The 20622-nt window shown below is 38.9% G+C and overlaps 3 protein-coding genes across 5 annotated transcripts in view; 1 reads left to right on the top strand and 2 right to left on the bottom strand.

Annotated features, from left to right (window-relative positions):
• Positions 1 to 3510, top strand: part of LOC131435209 (facilitated trehalose transporter Tret1) — a 37306-nt gene extending 33796 nt beyond the window's left edge. For all 3 annotated transcript variants that reach the window (XM_058602868.1, XM_058602867.1, XM_058602866.1), the window contains one exon: positions 1960 to 3510. In XM_058602868.1, the coding sequence (XP_058458851.1) occupies positions 1960 to 3042 (1083 nt within the window). In that variant the 3' untranslated portion in view covers positions 3043 to 3510. The remainder of the gene's footprint in view (positions 1 to 1959) is intronic.
• Positions 3423 to 18916, bottom strand: LOC131435208 (uncharacterized). Its single transcript, XM_058602865.1, has 5 exons — positions 18712 to 18916; positions 17818 to 18655; positions 4148 to 4745; positions 3824 to 4090; positions 3423 to 3761 (listed from the first exon to the last, which is right to left on the bottom strand). Exons 1-5 carry the CDS (start codon positions 18827 to 18829, stop codon positions 3519 to 3521), a joined length of 2064 nt encoding a protein of 687 aa, XP_058458848.1. The 5' UTR covers positions 18830 to 18916; the 3' UTR covers positions 3423 to 3518.
• On the bottom strand, positions 13167 to 15632 carry LOC131435210 (multiple inositol polyphosphate phosphatase 1). The gene is made up of 2 exons (XM_058602869.1): positions 14289 to 15632; positions 13167 to 14224 (listed from the first exon to the last, which is right to left on the bottom strand). The coding sequence occupies exons 1-2, from the start codon at positions 15422 to 15424 to the stop codon at positions 14041 to 14043; spliced, it is 1320 nt and encodes a 439-aa protein (XP_058458852.1). The 5' UTR covers positions 15425 to 15632; the 3' UTR covers positions 13167 to 14040.
• Positions 18917 to 20622: the final 1706 nt, after the last annotated feature.

Below are 20622 nucleotides of genomic sequence, written 5' to 3'. Positions count from 1 at the left end.
ATTTTAGACTCATTAGCTGCAAGCTGGGCGTGTTTTTTTTTGTTCATTTTAAGAATCGTCTTCGAAGACTCTGTTTACTGTTCTATGGGAGAACATGAATTCATTCTTCAATAAAAACTGCTAAAAATTTCATAACAAAATATGTTTCTTTTCTAGAAACGCATAAATCGAACATGATTTCACACTCCATAAGGTGCAACTCTATTTTGTGTGAAATTGTATGTGAATTCCTCGGGATTAAGGTTTGGTATAACATCCTACTCGGGTTTGATTAAAAGGTTATGATTACTCTATATGTCAAGGGGGTTGAATTCCAAATCCACGAAACTGGAAAAACACTATTGATCTTCCAAATTCCTAGTTAGTAATACATACGCGTTGCGGCTCTTTTCACCACTCTAGCGGAGAAGTTTGGAGTTTTTCGTAGAAGCGAAAATAAGTTTCTCACGTGCGATACCCAATAGATATAATACCATAACGGGCGATTGTGTAGTCCTTTGGACTATAAAAAGAAACTAACTAACAAAACTTTAACTATTGGGTCTAGTAGTAAATTTGGAGGGATTTAAACTAGAGGACGGTGTGAGCAAACAAATGCGTCAACTTTTTTGTATTCAACTTCAGATCAATATCACAATATCAGCTGGCTTAGTATGAATACGATAGTGATTTTAGGGGACGGGTATAGCGTGATGGATACGTCGATGCCTTTCACGCAGTCCGCCTGGGTTCGATTCCCAACCCCGCACATAGGGTCAGAAAGTTTTTCTGTTCCGAAGAGGTGAATGACATTAATGTTAAAGCCTCTATAATAGAAACAAAAAAAAAAAGATAGTGATTTTTTTTGCGTGTATAGAAATATTGTTTTATTACTTTGAATGTGACGAATTTTGTCCCAGCAAAACATCATTTGTGGGAAGTTCTTATTTTCTGAATTCGATTGTGAGGAAATGGCAACTGAAAGTCAAACTATGAGAAATTTAAGATTTTTAGTTTCCTATATTATATTGATATGTAAAATTCCATGTAGATTTATTTCAATGCTTCCAATATTATTGAATATTGATTCGGAAAATCACACAAATAGTGTTGAAAAAGGTTTGTTTTTACTGTTAGATGAAATAAATACGTTCTGCCTTTCACATAAAGAAATGTTATACAATAACCGACTTCCGGATCCACAATTACAGAGTATTTAAATTCAATTGCAGCGGATGTTCCGATTCCAATTTGTCCCTATTATTTGAGGGGAATTGCTTATTCAGCAGACCTTCAAAAGCATTAACTGATTTCGAAACACCGCTTATTGGAATATAAATCAACTTCGAAACTGCGAAAGTTCTCAAATTGAATAATAAGCGCAACTCTGCCAACAGAATCTTCATACAATAACTGGTCATATTTAGACAAATATAAAAACTATTTATATCAATGCTTCAAAATGTGACACCCCGAAAAGCTAACGTAAACCGAAATCAGGCCAAGGTCATCATTTCTAACATTTCGACAGTACCGAGTGAAAACGCCGGTACTTAAAATGTTATTCTTCGAATCATGCCAAAGCGTTGCTTTCCGGTTCGGCTGCAGCAGACCCTGTCAGCTTGGACCGAGATTAATCTTCAGTTCAACAACGCCATCACATGGCATCACATTCAACATATCAAGCCAATTGTATGGGTGTGCAGCGCTGCTATTTTGGCGCGCAAGAATTTGACATTTCTATCCCCTACTTCTGAGTACGAGATTCGATGCGGACTCGCCTGAGGGCGCAATACTCGCAAAAATGGATGTTGCCAATGAACTGTTCGGGAAATGTGAGAGCTGGATATCTTGTTAATATGATGTCTTTGGCTGCAGAGAGCGATGTTTCCTACGAACACGAGAAGAAAAAACTCACGGTCATCACACTGGCTGATTGCGGTTAATGAAAGTTCATTTACTTTTCTCGTCTCTTTGCAGGTTCTCCTGGCGGAGATCGCCGAGCCGCGTCTCCGAGGTTTGCTAATCGGTGCCCCTTTCGTTTCCTACTCGATGGGAATCTTGCTGGTTTACGCCATGGGCAGCCATATGCACTGGCGAAAGGTGGCATGGAGCGCAACCTTTCTTCCGCTGCTGTCCTTCATAGCGATCACGTTGACTCCGGAAACACCGGTTTATCTAGCGCGAAACAACAAACTGGAGAAGGCAGCCAAAGCGCTGTCGTGGTTGCGTGGATGTCCGATCCAGGCCAAGTCGGAACTGTTGCAATTGATCGAGCGTTTTCAGATCGAAACTCGGGAGGACAAGAACACAGGCATTTGGAAATCGCTGACAAGAGTTTCACTGATCAAACCGCTAATAATTATCAATGGATTTCATATTCTACAAATTCTATCCGGGACGTATTTGGTAGTTTTCTACGCGGTGGACATCATTTCTGACATGGGTGGAAGCGATATCAACACTATGCAGGCAGCAGTTCTGACGGCCGTTGTGAGGCTAGTTTTTACGTTCGTCTATTGCTTCCTTTTACTGGTGATGCCACGACGAATGATGGTCATCGGCAGTGGAATTGGCTCCGGATTTAGTTGCCTTGCGATTTCGGTTCTCATGTATGTCCGATTGGATGCGGTAAAAACACCGGTCGACACCTACCTGGCGGCAACGTTCATTCTAATCTACATCGGAACTAACACTGGTTTCATGACCATGCCCGGAATCATGATCGGTGAACTGCTGCCGGCGAAAATCCGTGGACGAATAGCGGGCTATTTGTTTACAATCTTCAACTTGATGCTTTTTGGCGTAGCCAAAGGCTTTCCGTATGTGAAGGAAGCATTCAAAACACAAGGACTTTTTCTAATTTTTGGAATCGCTTCGTTCGGAGCGTCCCTGTTGCTGTACCTGATGCTACCGGAAACCAAGGGTCGGACACTGCACGACATTGAAGACTACTTTCAGCGGAGAAACTGGCTGTGGATCACAAGAAACCAAAAACCTACCAAAGCGTCGTTGGATGCTGCCGAGATAGAAGAGGGAGAACCTCTGAAGATTGTTAAATAATAGGAAATTACATTCTTATTTTCAATATCCTGCCATTTGCCCAGTCGAGAAAAAAATGTGTTGAATAAAGCATTGTTTAAAATGTGTTTTCTCACACACCAACCAACAAATATGCCATTATCGCTTAATGAGCCCGCCTAAAGAATAGTTTAAATTACAGTTCAAGTAAGAATAGCTGGTATATTGCTGAATTTTACCGAGGGGCGGCAAACGGAAAAGTTCGTTACAAATACACCTCTTCAGGATACAAGAGGACATTTCATTCCTAATATGACCACAGAGTAGAAAAACTATTGTGATATTACATGTTAGGGACTAAAATACTGGAGTACACAAATATTTGTTAAAGAAATATATTATTAGTAATTGAATGAGTGGAATTTATTCCTGAAAAGCCCTACAAATACACTATATTGTAGCAAAATACAAAAATTTAGTATATAGAATTATATTAGAATAAATATTCATGAGTGCAACTAACAACGCGTTTTACTCTCGCTTCCCGGAACTACAGCTGCACTCAAACGATGCTCGAACGGATGCCATGGCCTTACCAATGGTCCTATCAACGGTTCACAGTTGGGTAAGTAATCTAGATAAATCTGTCGGAATCGATCAACATTTGTGTTGTAGGCATCCATTGTAGACCAGAAAAGGCGACCTTCTTGAATTTGAACATTCTTGAACTTGCGATAAAATTTAGATAGTTGTTTTTTAACCTAAGTGGGAAAGCAGTACAGTGATCACAACCAAAAAAAAAACTAGAAACGATAAAACCTACTGTCATCTCCAATCTCCGCTTGTAATTCCAGTTGGTTCGCCCTTGCATGCCGATATCTTTACAACCTGGCCAGCGCAAAGCCGTTACTTTCGGTATGAGCCAATCCCAGAAAATCTTACTCTCGTGAAGTAATTTATCTTTCTCTTTCCTGGAAGCACGAACGCCATAGCGATTTTGAATCCACGCATTTAGAAAAGGAATTTTGAATGCTTCTGGAAATGTCGCCAAGACATATTTCGGATCCTCGCAAAGTTTCAAAAGAGCTCTCTGCAAAACAGTTCAGTTCGTATCACCGGCGAAAATCTGTTTCTTTTGTTTAGTTACCTTTAGAAGTAGTTCCAAAAACAAAGGATCTTTGGAATCAATACTTTCAAAGTCCAAAATGTCACCTTCCATCTTTTGCTGTCTAGCTTCTTCCTGTCCTTTCAAAAACCGTTCGTTCCACAGTTTCAACTCACAAAGCCACATGTCCTTCAAACACCGACCGATTGCCTGTCCCTCGTCGCAGTCTCTTTCTTCCATCCCGAGTGCCACTCGAATAGCCTTCTTGACTGGACAACGAACTTTACGGCCCACATCATCTTCTAGAATCCTGTGATAATCGAACTCGTACGGGACAGTTCCACGGCACATTCGGAACAACTTTTGGGCCGGTGTCTGATTGATCGCCAGCATACTACGAAGGCAGAAAACACCACGAGCCGAATCACACGAGCAACGGGTTCCCTGCTGTAGCATCCGTTGCCGTTCGAATGATGTCCAACACTCGGGACAGTTGCTCCGAGGAGTTAGCATAGCGGTTACGATCGAATCATCGATGATCTTTCGCAGCAGCAGTTTGATCATATGATTGTCATGCGCAATCTGTTTGGAGTGACGCATTTCTTCCCGAGTCCGGGTGACATCGTCGTTAATCTTCGTTCTGCAAATAGTGGATGCTGTAGAAACTGTAATTGCTAGACTGTGTGATTCTTCCAGATTTTTCTCCAATGGAAAAAAAACTTTTTTTGACCCACCTAGTGGTGTAATGATGCCTTTCTCGTAATAGAATAATCACCCTCATTCTTGTTTACGGCCGTATGCGATACGTTTGAAAGTATGTCAAATTCGTATTACTATTTACGTTCGAGTCAATCGCACTTTCAAACATCGTACATACATAAGAACAACACCAATCCAACTCTAAGTACCCAATAGATATAGTACAGTTTGATGCGTAAAAACTTGGAACCGCGCATATATTCGAATGCGCGTCAGAAAAAAAGCCTTCCACTATGTCTGCTATGCTTTCTAAATGTTTTATTAAAAAAAATCATTTGATTGCAAATCACCTTCACATTCTAAAGGAAGATTGTTGTAAATCGGTTAAACTGTTTTCAATGTATTCGAACGGTTAATTCGCAACATTGGACTGACGAATCCAAACCACTGCATTTCGGCTATTCGTCTGTACACGAGAAAGAGACTTTTCATTCGTACGAATACACGTATTGTTCAGTGGCGTCTCGTGGCAAAATTTAAGGGTTGTGCACTGATTATAACAGATGTAACAGTTCGTTGTAAACGAAAACTAAAGATTGAAGAATTGATATTCGCTTGTGTTTTTCAATATAATAAAATATCGATATACTTTTAGATAGGATATTTTTATTAAACTTATTTCATATCATCGATACAATAGAAAAAACCGCGTGTTGCACTTCGAGCAAATTCTGAGTTCGAACCAGAAATCAGTCTAAGCAAAAAAAGGACCCGACACTTTAAACGCTCTTTAGGACACTTTGTTTTTCCTAGCAATTTGATGACTTTTAGGGGTTCATTGTCAGATTGATTTCAGAAATCTGTGCCATTTTTTAAATCTGTGCAGCATATTTAGAATCTGTGGAACTCAGATAAATCTGTGAACCTGGTATCTCTGGAGACAGCAATTTGTTTTTATTTACCATAAGCATGAGCCATTAAAGCCTCTCCTGAAGATGTGCATACAAGTTATTACTGAGCCAAACGTGACAGACAGAACAACAAATTTCTGAGCTGAGCTAAGTAATTCCCTTTCTTCTTGAATCTGTGCAGTAACTGTCGTGCACGGAAAAGACACTAACACTGCGACAAGAGATACTTGAAACTTGAAGTTGGATGTATATGAGATGTGTGTAAATACAGGCAATTTCGATGTACAAAGCAAAGTGATTGAATTCAGAGCGCCACGTGCAAATAGCTTACAGTGAATTTGTGCATATTGTGCTGTGAACAAAATCGTTCATTAGTTTCTTTTCGGTACAATCCGACCTGATTTCATCGTATAAATAAAGAATCTAAAAATAATAGGATGCTGATGGGGATGGAAATTTGACCGGTTGTGCAGTGCACAAGGTGAACATAAGAACGAGACACCACTGGTATTGTTCGAGAATAAACTGGCAGAAATTCTAGCGTTTCACATATGGTTAATCAACGGAATTTGAGTGATTTCATCATGGCTTAGCATTTATTTGAAGAAGTTTACTGATATTTCAATATTTTGTGGCAAACGAGTCGCGTTCGAATACATTCGAGTGAAAACAAAAATGGCTTATTCATATTTGTTCGAAAGTGTGTATTCGTCGAATGGTCGATACGGACGTAAAGAAGAATGAGGGTGTATATCAGCAGTGATTTCCGATCTTCAGGGCAAATTTTATATGGTCTCTGTTGTAGCAAATCTTAAGTAGCTCAAATATCGAAGATTTAGAACAATTTTGTTCAACTTTGTGTCACAGGGAAAAGTTCATCTTCTAAACTACCAACCCAATGAGAAATATATTAAAAACGTGCTTAATCCACCTAGCAGTGAGATGATACCTTTTTTTATCAATCCGCATGTGTTTTTTGCATGAATATGTAACAGTATAAAAAATCGTGTTTTACGTTGCTCCCAAGCATTGCTTTTTCCTACAATGCACAAAACTCCCACTGCTGGAATAGGGGAAAAAGTCGCTTACAAAAAAATTTCGAAATCTCTGTTAAAAATGGACGCATTTTAACAATCTATGGCTTGTTGGGTAGGTATTACCGTGCGGAATCTAAGTCTGAAAACATATTCTGTTTTCAAGGTCAATTGTGACAGATACTGTCAAAAAACTGAAAATTTTGACATAAAACTCCGTATACCTCAAAAAGTAAAATCTGATCTCAAAACCATTCAATAGCGTTCAGGGTGACGGAAAGACCTTTTATTTGCGACAAGTTTGATCAAAATCGGTCTAGCCATCTCTGAGATCTCGACCTCTTTGTTGACAACACACATACAGACACACACACATACACACACACGGACATTTGCTCAGTTCGTCGAGCTGAATCGATTGGCATATGACACGATAAAACGATCGATTAGTGAAGCCGCGAAAGTGCAACTTGCGAAAAAGAGGTAGAATTCTTAAACTTGTAAACCATCATCGCAAAAATGATCTAAATACTAAACTCATCAATTTAATAATCAAGCTTTGATAAGTGAATCCGCTAATCAGATCTGAATGATATTCATCAATAGACAAAAACTACCAGGAACAGTCCAAAGGTCGCTTTGTTGACGTAAGACTTCACATTTATCGTCAAAATCTCAGCTAAAATTTATTTTAAATATTTAGGCAGTAGTTTTTTTTGTGTGTTCCTTAAAAACTTTAACTGAATGACGTGAATACGAATGAAATTGGCATACATTTCCACGCTTCGGAAAATTGTTCCTTAGTTTGAGCGAAAAAAGGTAAACAAACATAATAGACGAATGTCCAACCTTCCCAAGAAAATTTCTCATGATACTACAGTTAAAGCGATGGCGACGACCGACGTATACCTTTACCTGTTTTAATCCACCTAGTGGTGTAATGATGCCTTTCTCATGTACATATAATATTGTGGTATTCTATTCAAAAATTTTGTCTTCGATTTTTGAAAGAAACCAAGTGATTGTTTATGCATAACATACAAAATAAATCAGTGCTTTGATTGCGTAAGCCATCCTTAAGAGAACGAAATGGGTTCACTATTATATGCACTTCCGGCACCGGAACCCGAGAACCGGTATAATCGAAGTCGGTTCGTACGGCCACCAACTAACATGACACACAAACTCTTCTAATACGCACCCTATAATTCCGGAACCGGAAGTCGGATCCGGATGAAATTCAAGGATTCCGTATGTGACCACGAGACCTTTCATTTGAATCTAAATTTGTGGAAATCGGTCAAACCATCGCTGAGAAAAGTGAGTGAGATCCATTTTGGTATATATGACCACTATTTCCGGTACTTCCGGAACCGGATACCGGGAACCAGGACAGCCGGAATCGGTTTGTTTAGTTGCCTACTAATAATGACTATCGATTTGTGTAGTTTTGAGACCAGTTTAGAAAAATTTTCACGTTTTTTGTTTCGCCGGTTTAAGTGACGGTGTACAATATTGAACACACTTTACCCTATAATTCCGGAACCGGAAGTCGGATCCGGATGAAATTCAGGGATTCCGTATGGGATCACGAGACCTTTCATTTGAATCTAAATTTGTGGAAATCGGTCAAACCATCGCTGAGAAAAGTGAGTGAGATCCATTTTGGTATATATGACCACTATTTCCGGTACTTCCGGAACCGGATACCGGGAACCAGGTTAGCCGGAATCGGTTTGTGTAGTTGCCTACTGATAATGACTATCGATTTGTGTAGTTTTGAGACCAGTTTAGAAAAATTTTCACGTTTTTTGTTTCGCCGGTTTAAGTGACGGTGTACAATATTGAACACACTTTACCCTATAATTCCGGAACCGGAAGTCGGATCTGGATGAAATTCAGGAATTCCGTATGGGACCGGAAGACCTTTTATTCGAATCTAAGTTTGTGGAAATCGGTCAAACCATCGCTGAGAAAAGTGAGTGAGATCCATTTTGGTATATATGACCACTAATTCCGGTACTTCCGGAACCGGATAGCGGGAACCAGGATAGCCGGAATCGGTTTGTTTAGTTGCCTACTGATAATGACTTTCGATTTGTGTGATTTTGAGACCAGTTTAGAAATTTTTTTACGTTTTTTGTTTCGCCGGTTTAAGTGACGGTGTACACTATTGAACACACTTTACCCTATAATTCCGGAACCGGAAGTCGGATCTGGATGAAATTCAGGAATTCCGTATGGGACCGGAAGACCTTTTATTTGAATCTAAGTTTGTGAAATCGGTCAAACCATCGCTGAGAAAAGTGAGTGAGATCCATTTTGGTATATATGACCACTATTTCTGGTACTTCCGGAACCGGATACCGGGAACCAGGTTAGCCGGAATCGGTTTGTTTAGTTGCCTACTGATAATGACTATCGATTTGTGTAGTTTTGAGACCAGTTTAGAAAAATTTTCACGTTTTTTGTTTCGCCGGTTTAAGTGACGGTGTACAATATTGAACACACTTTACCCTATAATTCCGGAACCGGAAGTCGGATCCGGATGAAATTCAGGAATTCCGTATGGGACCACGAGACCTTTCATTTGAATCCTAGTTTGTCAAAATCGGTTCGGCCATCTCCGAGAAAACCTAGTGAGATTATTTGACACATACACACACACATACATACACACACACACACACACACACACACACACACACACACACACACACACACACACACACACACACACACACACACACACACACACACACACACACACATACATACATACACACACACACAGACATTGTTCTGCTCGATGAACTGAGTCGAATGGTATATGACACTTGGCCCTCCGGGCCAATTTTCACTAGTCGGTTTTTCAAGTGATTGCATAACCTTTCTATATGAGAAAGGCAAAAATCAAATGAAACCAAATATTTTTGGATTTTCAGGGATTCAATAAAACATAAATTCGAAGAATCTGCTTGGTTTTGGCTGTTCGAATTTTGAAACTTGGAAATCATAGGAATATCAAAATCAAAATTGATCGGATTGGTCGACTCATGAAGTTGTAGTGTATTGTTATGAATATTAGTCAATTGAAAATACTCATGGTTTAAAATCATCCATAGTTAGAGTCTGTTTACTGTCCCGACAAAAATTTTGAATGCCCTGAAACATACCGTTTAGTCTGTTGATGATGAAAGATGCTGAACACGATCATCCAGGACTCCATGATTATGGTCAACATGCGTCTTCCTCAAATGCGAAGAAAAAGCACTTATGCCAACATTTTTTCAGTCCTTCTTCGGTTAGACCTTAAGCTCCTTCTTAAATTCACCTTTAAGCCTTTTGAGTTTAGAAAACAACGAAATAACACGGAGTTGTAAAAGGATTTTTTTTTTATTCATTTAAAAGATATTTTATTCATGCCTATTTGCGTACAAGCTTTACGTGGCCGATTTAGCTGAGTTTTAAGGATATTTTTTTTTGTATGGGATCTCGTTGTCACCCTTTTTCTAGGGGGAGAGGAGCTTCCATTTCCCTCCTGCGAGGATTGAGGGGCAGTTTGTTCGCGGTTCGCCTCATCATCCATTGCCGCACCGGTGGTATTGTTGTTGATTTCGTTGTTGTAGATGCGTTGTACATTGTTTGCAGTTTCTGGTTGGTTGGATGGTAAGCTATTAACTGCAGCTGGTGTACTTTGTTCTATAGGGGATACGTTGGATGGTTTCGTTGAAGGGGATGCTTCACTGTTGTTGGTGACTGTCACAGGTGTACTGGGGTTGCTTGGGGTTGATGTGAAGGAAGCACCGTTGTCCTTTGGTGTAGTTGTCTCCTTGTCCAGTTTATCACATGGCTTACCGTAGTAAACAGCTTTTTGGCAATATTGACATGTGGCCATCTGATTGTCATAGGTAACAAGTGATTTGCACGGGATTCTTGTATCCTGACCGAATGTCACATAAGAAGGTATAGGCCTCCTCAAGCGCATGCGTAACAAACGTACGCCATTTAGAATACCGGGGAAAAAATTCTTCCACTTTCCTTTTTCGATAGAGAGAATCTCTCCGTATTGGGACATAGTTTTACGAATATAAAAATCGATGACGCTTGAGGGAAGATCATGCACACGCACTTCTATAGCACTATCTTCCATATATACTGGAATGTTGTACTTGATATTTTCATGCTACACATAGCGCAAATTATTATTGTCTTTAGCGAATTGAATTGCATCCAACTCTTTATAAAACTGGATGTAAATAACATTATTTGCCTTATTGCATTGAAGTAAATGCACACGTTTAATGTCAAGATGCATTGGCTCCTTAAGCAAACTTTCAAGTTCTCGTATCGAAGGTCGAATTTAGCACTGTCTGAAGTCAACAACAATTGTATTCTTTCGTGTCGGCGGTAGCTTTTGTTCGTTTGGTTCACTCATTTCGAGGTCGTTCTATTGTTCACTACACAATACTGTACTTGGTTTCTTCTGTCCCGAACGTAAGCGGTTTTGTTTTATCGACTGACTTGGATGAGATGTGAATGCGAACTGAGGATATTTGTAGAATTTTTGGCAGTTTTGGCACGAGTTTTTCGGTCTAAGTTTCATCGTCCGTAATGATGCGTTTTAGCCTGTATTGATTGTCAGAAAGCATGGTTTTACTCGCTTCAACAAGACGCCTTTCATTAAAAAAATCGGTGTTCTTGATTTGACGCGTTTGAATGGCATTCTGCGGAACGACTTTCTTTTTGGACACAACAATAGAATAAAATTCCTCTCAAATTCCTAAATTTTAGGCATGTCACTCTGCAGAAAACAACAATATATGCCTCCAGTAACTGTGAAGATCTCTGATTTAGAAGCATTTTGCACGAAGTTTTTTTCGTTACATCCTGAAGTGAAAGTCTCCTATCAAACCGGACGAAGAGGAGAATGTAGTCTTCGGACGAAGAGGAGAATAGAGTCTTTGTGGATGCAATCAAAGATTTCAAACACCTTCGTCAGTATGTGTGAAGATTTATAAGTTTTATTCGTAGGACATAAAATCAATTAATAAATTTAATGCTCCTTCGCTGAGACAACAACGAGCCAATTCAACTTCATTCAAACTGCAGAATAAAGCTGAAATTTAGCAAAAACATCATTCTACCCAGCCTGGTTCTTCTAAGACACCTATTTCTTCTGATGCGTACAATCAAACAGTAGCTACATCTATCACTTCACCTTCCAATACAAATAAACAATCAACAGGTATTCCTGTCAAATAATCTTCTTCATCTGGTGTCACGTGTGCTACTATCACAAATAGAATTAGACCTGAAACTAACACTCCTATCATGTCAATCGCTTCTCTCAACGGCGTTGATTTGAGTAACATAACGGAAAGTAAACGTATTTTACTGCAAGAAAAATTATTTTAAATTATGATCGGAGCTTGGTTTCGTTCATTTTTGCAGCAACAACACAATAATTATCTTAAAATTCAACAATGGTGTTAAATAATCATTTGAATATTCTAAACTGGAATGTTCGATCCTTGAAATCCAGTGAAGATGATTTATTTTTTAACTTTCGCAAAATTCATATTGCTCATGTGATCGAAACATTTCTAAAACCAAATGTCAAATTGAAAAGCAACACAACTTATGTTGTCTGGTCTAACTTATTTTCGACACACTTTTTTCATACACATGAAATGAATTTTCTAGTGAAATGATTACTCAAGCAGACTTTTACTCAGATCATATTCCAGTTACATTCAGAATTTCAAATAATACAAATTCCTAAACCTTTCTGAAATCTTTCTAAACAAAATTCAGCTCTCAAAGAAGTAAATCAAATATTTCTTACAAATGATGGAAAAGCTCAAAAACTCACTCAGCAGTTTTATAGTGTCATATTTCAACACAAGTATTGTAACAAGATGAAATTATTGACACGAATTTTAATGAAAATAAGTCAATAATTAGATAACTTAAAAACATGAAGGCTCCTGTGTAATGGTGGAGTTTTGAATATTCTTATTCAAATCTTCCTGACGTTGTCTTGAGGCTCTTGATTAGAGTTTTCAATCAGTATCTAGTGTATAATACTGCCTGTTACTGCCCTAGGAGATGATGAAAATGCTAAATTAGTTATCATTAGTCGAAAATCTTATCTTAGTAAGAACGATGAATGAAAAACATATCTTAGTAAGAATGAGTTTTTACCAGAGCAGTTTGGATTTCGCCTTTTCAACTACTCATCAATTTGTTAAGATAACAAGACACGATAAAAGCAAAAGGTAAAATTTCTTTTCTATGCATAGGAAAAATATTCGACCGCGTTTCACACAAAGGTTCATTCCTTATAGTTTCCTTATAAGGAAACTATAAGGAATGAACCTTTGCGTTTTACACAAAGGTTCAGTAACAAAAATGTCCGACTTTAAGTTTCCTATTTATTCGATTAAAATGATTAAAAATTATATAACTGATCGTACTCCCCATGTTGTAAACCTGAATCACTACGAGCTCAAGGTTCGAGCATAGCTCCAATCCTGTATATTACTATTATCCTGTACATTTCATATACACTATTGTACCATTAGTCATCTCATTTGTAGAGTCGCCATGTTATTTTGCCGTTTATTCGACTTTCAATCAACGAATTGTGATAAAATCGAATACAATATCTTTGCGGCTGGCTCTAAAATGCAATACCACCGAAAAAATAGTTCGAAAATTGTGCAATTCTGATGTCGAAGCGAACACTCTGCGTTTCATCTTCCTCTTAAAATCAATCTATCGATTAGAGACAGCAGATCTCACTATTACTAATGGTTTTCGTATATAAGACTACTGGAGCTAAGATGAATAGGGGTACCGTTACCCTATCCAGTATATTTCTGTTCTCCCAAATTCCCACCGGTCGTCAGAAATCTCTATTTTGTGTTGATGTGAGTCTTCTGGTCACAGGTGGAAATATTTGTGAGATATGCAGTAGGCTCCAAAGAAGCTAAAATATTTTTAGTGATTACCTGAAACAATGAAAAATTTCATTCCTCTGAAGGCAGTATATTTCATAAAGCAAAACCTAACAAAGCAGTTTTAATTATAGCATATATAATTCTCGCAGTAATGAATCATATTCGGCTGATCAGACCTGGCCCTAACGACTAACAACCAGCGAATATATCAATTATAATGGTTAACTTTTGTCTAAATCCAACATCAAATGTTGTTTTATACCACATGGTAAAGGCTCTTAAAATCTTACTGATTATATACTTGTGCGACTTTGCTGCTCGCCTAGTCATAACTCATCCCTACGAGGCACATTAAGCGAGCACATCGGCTCGAAAGCACAGTTTTCTATTTTGTCGTTGAATATTCGTTTGAGTGTACGATAATCGCATAACGTCTGATTCTGGGGACAACCCGGTATAGTTACGGGACGTTCTTGGTGCATTAGCATCACTTGGGTACCGTTGGAGCATCTATAATAAAGAGAAAAACTGATCACAGGTTTCCCATCTGAAAATTGAAGCATTTCGCGCTTACTCTAATTTAGTAAACACTAAATTCGTAGCAAAGGCATCAATTTCGCTGACTCTCCACTTTCGGCTTCGTTCAAAATCTCTATGCGTCAGCGGATAATCGTCACGATACAGCCCGAGAAAAGCCACAGCTTTCAAAAGCGTTCCAGAATGGGTGAAATAGAATGTGTACGGTTCAAGATCTTCGTCGAATCGTCGAAACAGATCTGCAAAAGCTGCACACGCCTGTTGGTACGTCAGGTCGTAACCGTACCCATCAATCCAATAGTATTCTAAATCCTCTCCGAATTCCAAAATCTTAACGGATGATTTATCGAACAGCAGACACCAAGGTGAAATGTACTCTTTGGTCCAAGCTGTCTCGAAGGCACAAGTCTGGTACATCAAATGAATACTTTCCGCATCAACGTACGTTCCAACTTTTTTGGATATTTTTCCAATTACTTCCTTCATAAGCTTGCTGTTGTAAAACAGATCTACTTCTCGCAGAGTTTCCGGATTATGTTTTATGTTCTGTCTCCAACGTTCACACAACTTGTAAAATCTTAGAATTGGATCTTTGGCCAACGGTTCCGGAAAGAAGATGTTCTCGATCCGGTCAAATAATCCATAACTAAAGTTACGAGCGCTATTTTCGGCTCGTTCCGTTTTAGTAAACTTGAAATAAAAATCGTTTACATGATAGTGAGCCGGAAGTGCTCCGGCATAGCGTTGTCTGAACCGTCGTCCGATTTGAAACATTTCGTCCGCTCCTTCCGTCACCAGAAGCTTTTCTTGATCGGGTTCCAACGCGGGTTGCCACCGCTCAAACAACTCTAATTCCTTCTTGCACAATTTTCGGTGCTGCAAAATTTCGTCTCGAATGCTTACCAAGTCACTATTCATTCCTTCTATAACCTTCCGTGATGGATTTCGGGTCCCATGCCTGAACAAGCCCCATGTTTTCGTAATGCGACAACCATCGATTTCGATCGGTTTCGAAGCAGGCTCTCGTAGAACATGTCGGTATGGGGTTTTGGTGGCTAATCGTCTGTGCACCACTTCCCAAGGTTTCTCCGTACAGGACTGACTGTCGATCAAAGTCACCAGTAACCAGCAGTAGGTAAGAAAATTCAACAAACTAGTCTTTGCTGGGAACATCTTCTCATGGCATTTTCTTCGGACAAAACACTCGGACTGTAACTGCAGCTTCTATGCACGCACGATGGTTAATGAGATAAAATATCCGGACGCACGATAAATCTGTGATAACAGATTCACCTTGAAAACGAGACCGCGTTATATTTAGGATCATTCCAAATCAAACAAACAACAAATGGAACGCGATTTCATTCATAAAATTAGTACACTTGTGTTCGTGTGATTTATTTTGACGTTTTTACGTAAACCGACCGCTGAGTGACATGCTGGTACATGATACGTTTGAAACAGGAAAATGAAATGATTATGATGCGGCATTTTTGTTTTGTTTTCAAATTGCACTACTTTGGTGCAATTCAGCTCCAAAGCACGAATAAACGAACGAAAATGATAAAAGCATTTGTTGAATGCTAAACCAGTGGTACTACGACAAAAACAGAACCTGACCAGTGCAGTAAAAGTTCATTCAATTCAATTTAAATTGAATGTGGAACACATTGACGATCTCTCCACTGCAGTAAACTTCACTCTCTGACACACACAATGTTTGCTGATGGCCCGAACGAGCAGCATTCAGTTCATCACTCGTTTCACTTCAATCGAGGCTCAGTTTAACCACCGTCAGTTGATCTCTTGAAGTAACAAAATATCTCATTCAATAGTGTGAGAGCGGTCTTCAAATGAGGTTCATGTGAACATTCGAATTGGTTCAGGATAATAGATGAAAAACTAATCAGATGGCTGAAATATCAATCGGAGAATACACATAAATTAATTGTTTCCTCCTTAAGTTTTCATTTTTAACACTTTACTCCATTTATAATTCTATTCGTTCGAAATTGCTTACTACCAAGAGCGAAGACAATGAAGCAGCTAGACTACTTGGCACCTGAAACTGAGCAAGCAAAACTTCAAATGACTAGGTACGATTATTCAACTGACGATGAATTCCGGGAGCTTCACTTGAAAATGGCTGCAAAAGTCAAATGAATTAATAGGGATATGCTGACGGTAAGCGGCCATAAATTTCATTTTTATCTTATATCATTCGATTGAAAATGAAATTTTACCGCACTGAACCTGACAAACAGCTGTATCCATCGTGCCAGCCAGTTACTGAACGGTGGTATAAAAGTGTTGTCAATATCGTCGGTAGTAGTGTAGCTTCACAGAAAATCATTTCTACCTATTTTTTAGCAATCGAATACGCAGTCCCCGTTTGGCGGGGTTGTGCACGAGCACACAAGCTAAAGCTCCAGCGAGTTCAAAATAAAATCCTGAAAGTGATCCTGAATCTGGCCCCTTGGGCGAGAACCAGTGAAGTGCATGAGCTGGCTTCCCTGGAAACCGTAGAACAACGTTTCGAACATCAAACTATAAAATTTGGAGAGAGGTGCTCAACCTCAGAAATGCAAATCATTCAAAAATTGAATGTTTTAGGTTTAGGTTAGATATAAGTAGGTAAGAAATTTCAATTTAAATAATCTTCCAATAACAATGTGTTAAGACACAAACCTTAATTTTCACGAACAGACAAAACTACAAACACCATATATTACATATACTTAATTTCATCGAAGATGTAGGGCCAAAAGGCCAAATCACTTAAAATGTAAAACAAACATTGTATAAAACACACAACAAATAATTAATAAATAATAATTTACACATACACACATCTACCTATTTTTTTTAGGTGAAATCACTCATTCTATAAACTACCCAAAATTAGGTCGTTATCTGCTCAAATTTTGAGTTGATCGGTAAAAATGGGTAGCGTGCTTTGTTGTGGCATAAAACTTGTACTAAACTTACATTTACCTAAATTTTGAGGTCATCACTCGTTACCCAAAATTGGGGAAATGCACTTTAGTTGATTTTGTGTAGGGTTTGACCCAAAATTAGGTAGCGGCTGGTAAGAGTGTTGATATTAAATATATTTTTTTTTCTGAAACACAGACCTGGGTAAAGTCGTAGGCAAAATTGGCGGCCGCCTAGGGTGCCAAGATCGAAGAGGTGCCGAAATAGAGAAATTTGGAAATCGTTTGTTTTAGATCGAACTTTTTGGATGTGGCAAGTTAAATTTGTGACTTTGGCAAACTGAATTTCTAACGCAAGTAAGGTAGACGTTAAGGAAGGGTCACTCGCACCGTGACAGATAGTTTTCATGATTTATAATCCTTTGCGGGATAATCATTTATGTAACAGGAAAGCTTGTTCGGTCGTAAGTTAGCATAATCTACAAATCGAAAATAGGGATAATTTCGCCTAGAACAGCAGATTAGGTCCATTAGAAATGTTCACTTCGAATTATGAACTAATTTAAACTTTTGTTTCTGTCGTATTTTCTAATCATCTTAATGGGGAGAAAAGTATTAATTACAAATTCTTACCTTATTACATTACGTTTCGTCAGCAGTCCCATCAACTTTTTCCGCCTCTGATCCATGTCTCTGTGCTTCCGACAGAGATGTTCATGCTCATTCACCTGACCAACCATAAGGCCGATCTGGTCGTTCAGCAATTCCTTCACAATGAGTTCCGCACTGTCGCATGCATTGGATTGAGGAATTTTTCGCATAGTTTGCTCTTCCGGTTCATCGAATGAGGTCTGATTTCCACGTGCTTGGCGGGCAAACCAACGGGTTGCCTCATTCGGAATTATGTAATTCGGATCACTGTAATTTTCATAACGTGAAACACAAAACGGGGCTGATGGTGTAAATGTACAGAATTGGGAACATTTCAATTCCCGACAAATAACCTTCTGGCGTTCCAAATACGGAGAACAACGTGCATTACTCGAACAGTCCGATAATTCACATTTGGTTCTAAAGCAACACCTCGTTTTTACAGAAGCAGGAGGAAGAACCGCTTCTAATCCTCGAAGTGTGGTCATCATATCAAGGTGGCATATGGCGGACATTAACAAACGCTCATTATTGCTGTAATCCTTCCGTTGCTTCGAGTAGAACAACTCAAGCAGAAACCAGAGAAACGAAAGATCGTTCCCTCGAGACATTATTAGAGCTTCTCTAAACTTTACTTCAGGACAAATTGGATAAACACCTAGACGTCGAATTAATTTTCGGCAACGGAATACTGTGTTCTCGTCCAAATCGTCCTGTATAGCTCCTAAAAGTAAATTCATGGCTTCGATTTGCCCGTTCGATAGTTCTTGGAACCACAAAGGAAGCAACCGTCTTTTACTTATTTCCTTCATCATATGTTCTGGAATTTATAACAACTACAGTTTGAGGAATGATTGCATGACATCAAAGAAAAACCTTTATGAGACAAAACCAATTGCAGTCCTTCCATAAAATTTTGGTATGATGCCACGGCGGCTTTGTATTTTTCATAAAATGAAGCGTCTCCATGATTCTTTTGCGTTGCTTGAACCATTTTACTCTAGAACGCGAAGCACTTTTCGATTACGAACTTGTAATTTAAATTACCAACAAGAAATTTTTGCGAGATCTGTAGTAAAGCTTCGACAATTTTGTATAAAATTAAATTTACTGAAAACACCTTGGTAACCAAAGGATACACTCTTACCAGTTGTTACCTAATTTTGGGTCAAAACCAGTGCAGCCAACTGTTTTTTCCAAAAAACTGTATACGGCGGAAAAATCTATCTGTACAACATCTTTCTCAAAAAATCAAACATCGATTTAGTGCGGAAACTGATTTTGCGACCAAAAAAAAAGGTCGCTCGTCCTGGTTTACCCCTATGGAATCCAACACAAAAACTGAAAATCGGTATTTGTCTGTATGAAAATTGAAATATCGGTATTTTGAGAGAGCATATCTGTATTCCTGTATCGTGTCCAAAAATCGGTACAAATACCGAGAAATCGGTATAGTTGGCAGCGCTGATCTAGAGTGCCTATTGGGGTTTCTATGCCCGGTGAAAAATGAATGGCGGCCCTACTGAAAAATGGGTGGCCAACACGTTTCCTGATGAAAACAAAACAATATGTAAAAGCGATTCACACGCAGCATCAAGCGACTATCACCTGCATGGAACGATTACGGAACAACAACATTAATAGTATGCGATTAATCTGAAACGACACTACGTTAAGTTCACGGAACATTTTAACGTCGGATACGTGAGCAATATTCGGCTAAAATAATTAATAAATTAATCTGGACGTCGACCGAAGTTGATTGATCGTCTGAATCGTGTTTAATGCATGCGTTTCCTGATGAAAACAAACCAATCTCATTTGCATTTGTGGTTGTAAGTGAGCTGTCAGAGAGCCTAATAACTAGAGTGCCTATAACATTTAATAGTTTAATACAGCAACGATAAACAAACAAGTTTGTTTTGCACCATAGCAACTAGCATAAAGCGTTGCCAGAAACGAGCTCCTTTCACATTTTCACACTATCGCAACGAAAGGGAGATATTTGCTAGGCTTACTTGTTCAGGCTGTGAACCAAACATTTGCGATTCTTTTATATGGGACTTAGGGGTATTATTATTTGTATTTGGTAGAAGTAGAGTGACTATAATCAGAGTGGCGACAGCTGTTCGTTTGGAATGACAGCTACCAGTTCCAAACGAGCAGACGACCTGTCAATTCAATGTAAAGCTAATGGAATGTTTTTAATTGTTGCCAGCATTACGGATGAGATGTCGTCACTCTGGTTATAGGCACTCTAGGTAGAAGTATTGTGCAGGTATGTATTGTTAGTTTGAACAAATAAGTGGAAAAAACTTCAGAAATTCTGCAGTAAAACTAGTCCAACGGGGCTCCAACTCCTCATATTAAAAATGGCTCAACAATGGGTGTCTGCCGGGTTTGTTGAACGAAAAAAATGGCGTTCGGTTCAACGGTCTGTTTCAAAATCGGCAAACGAAGGTCTCGCGTTGGCCTCCCGTTGAACGATTGATTGGACTTTCATTGAACCAATGATTCAACGTATTGGACCAATGAAGGACCACTGTTGAACGTTTTTTTCTAAGTGGGAGATGACAGACAGGATGTTTTTGATAGGGTAACGTTGCGCCATCTTGACACATGTGAAGAATCTAATTTGAGTGTCCTGTCTGTTAGTCTGTGGGATTAACGAATTGAAAAAAAAGGAGAGATATAACCCACTAGCACGCGGCGGGCAGATTTTCCCCCAGACGGTTGGCTATGTCTCGCAGCCACTTTTGCCGCAATTCTGCCAGAATTCCGGCAAAA

This window comes from Malaya genurostris, chromosome 3 (assembly GCF_030247185.1).
Source record: "Malaya genurostris strain Urasoe2022 chromosome 3, Malgen_1.1, whole genome shotgun sequence".
In the NCBI taxonomy this organism is placed as follows: Eukaryota; Metazoa; Arthropoda; class Insecta; order Diptera; family Culicidae; genus Malaya; species Malaya genurostris.
Note: the sequence above shows the minus strand (reverse complement) of the source record. Positions and strands in the feature narration are given on the sequence as shown.